Source organism: Mesitornis unicolor, unplaced genomic scaffold (genome assembly GCF_000695765.1).
Source record: "Mesitornis unicolor isolate BGI_N332 unplaced genomic scaffold, ASM69576v1 scaffold36478, whole genome shotgun sequence".
NCBI classification, from domain to species: Eukaryota; Metazoa; Chordata; class Aves; order Mesitornithiformes; family Mesitornithidae; genus Mesitornis; species Mesitornis unicolor.
Window position 1 is genome coordinate 1,353 of NW_010203137.1, and position 1,338 is coordinate 2,690.

Here is a 1,338-nt window from a genome sequence, read left to right on the forward strand (position 1 = left end):
CCCGGCCCCCACCGATGTTGCAGGCTCGGGGCATCGGCAGCTGCAGCATCTGGTCTGTGTGCAGGGGGCCGACAGGGCAAGCTTCCCGTCACTGCCTTTGAGGCCTTCGACCTGGAGACGAGGAGCTGGACGCGCTACCCCAGTGTGCCCAGCCGCCGCGCCTTCGCTGCCTGTGCCATGGCTGACGGCATCGTCTTCAGCCTGGGGGGACTGCAGCAGCCAGGGCCCCACAACTTCTACTCCCGCCCCCACTTCGTCAACACCGTAGAGACGTTTGACCCCGCGCAGGGTGAGCTCCGTGTCCCTGGGTGGGCTGGGAGCATTCCCTGTGAGGTTGGGATGCCTCCTTGGGTCTCGGCGGGGAGTGTCTGTGCCCAAGGGACGTGGTTCATCCAGGTTTGGAGCACCAGCTCGCACCCTCTCGCCCCCAGGTGCATGGAGCAAGCCAAGCCGTGCCATCCGCATGAGGGAGAAGAGAGCCGACTTCGTGGCCGGCTGCCTTGGAGGAAGAGTGGTGGCTGTGGGTGGCCTCGGTAATGCCAGGGGTAGGCGAGTGGTTGTGTTCCCATCCCCATCCTTTGTGACTTGTGTGGCAGGGGGGAGGTTGGCTGTGGGAAACTGTGGTGTTACCGCAACGCTCTCTCCAGCTGTGCAGCCTTAGCTCTGCCCACTGTGTCCCTCCTGTGCCCCCTGAGTGCTGGGGGGACCCTCCTGCCCTGCCGTTTGCCCCTTTCGCCCCCTGGCCAGACTTTCCCAGCTCAGCGTGCAGCATGCCAGGTTTGCACAGCCCACTCCAGCTCAGCCCCACCACACAGGCCTGCAGCATCGCATCCCTCTCCTGAGAGAGCTGGGAAAAGGTTAGCGCTGTCACTCAGCAGCAGGGATGCAGTGGGGAGGGCTGCTGGACCCCACTGAGCTCCCCTGGGGCAATGCTGTGCAGCAGGAGGAGGTGCTGGGGAAGGCGAGTGGTGCTGCCCAGATCCCTGTGGTGTGGCATTGTTTTGGAGCCCTGTCGGGGCTGGAGCTGCCTTCCCTTATTCCCGGTGATGACTGCAGGGTGCCAGTGCAGGGCCAGAGCCCTCGGTGCGGCATCAGTGCTGGCAGCCCTCCCTGTGAGGTGCCACTAATTCTCTTGTGCTCCTGCTTAATTCCCTGCTCCGTTTGGGGTGTCAAAGGTGTGTGAAGGGGGAAAGGCAGACCCTGGGGTGCAGGGAGGGCTGTGGGGGGAGGCTGATGCTGTTCCATCTCCTACAGGGAACCAGTCCTGCCCACTGGACTCGGTGGAGGGGTTCAGCCTTTCCCGGAAAAAGTGGGAGCCGCTGCCCTGCATGCCCACCG

The 1,338-nt window shown here is 64.2% G+C and overlaps 1 protein-coding gene across 1 annotated transcript in view; it reads left to right on the forward strand.

Moving 5' to 3' along the window:
- LOC104545475 (kelch domain-containing protein 8B-like) overlaps positions 1 to 1,338 on the forward strand; it is a gene marked incomplete at both ends in the record, with an annotated part of 27,126 nt that overhangs the window by 1,349 nt on the left and 24,439 nt on the right. The window contains 3 exons of the mRNA XM_010190623.1: positions 65 to 289; positions 432 to 533; positions 1,255 to 1,333. Of these exons, the coding sequence (XP_010188925.1) occupies positions 65 to 289; positions 432 to 533; positions 1,255 to 1,333 (406 nt within the window). The remainder of the gene's footprint in view (positions 1 to 64; positions 290 to 431; positions 534 to 1,254; positions 1,334 to 1,338) is intronic.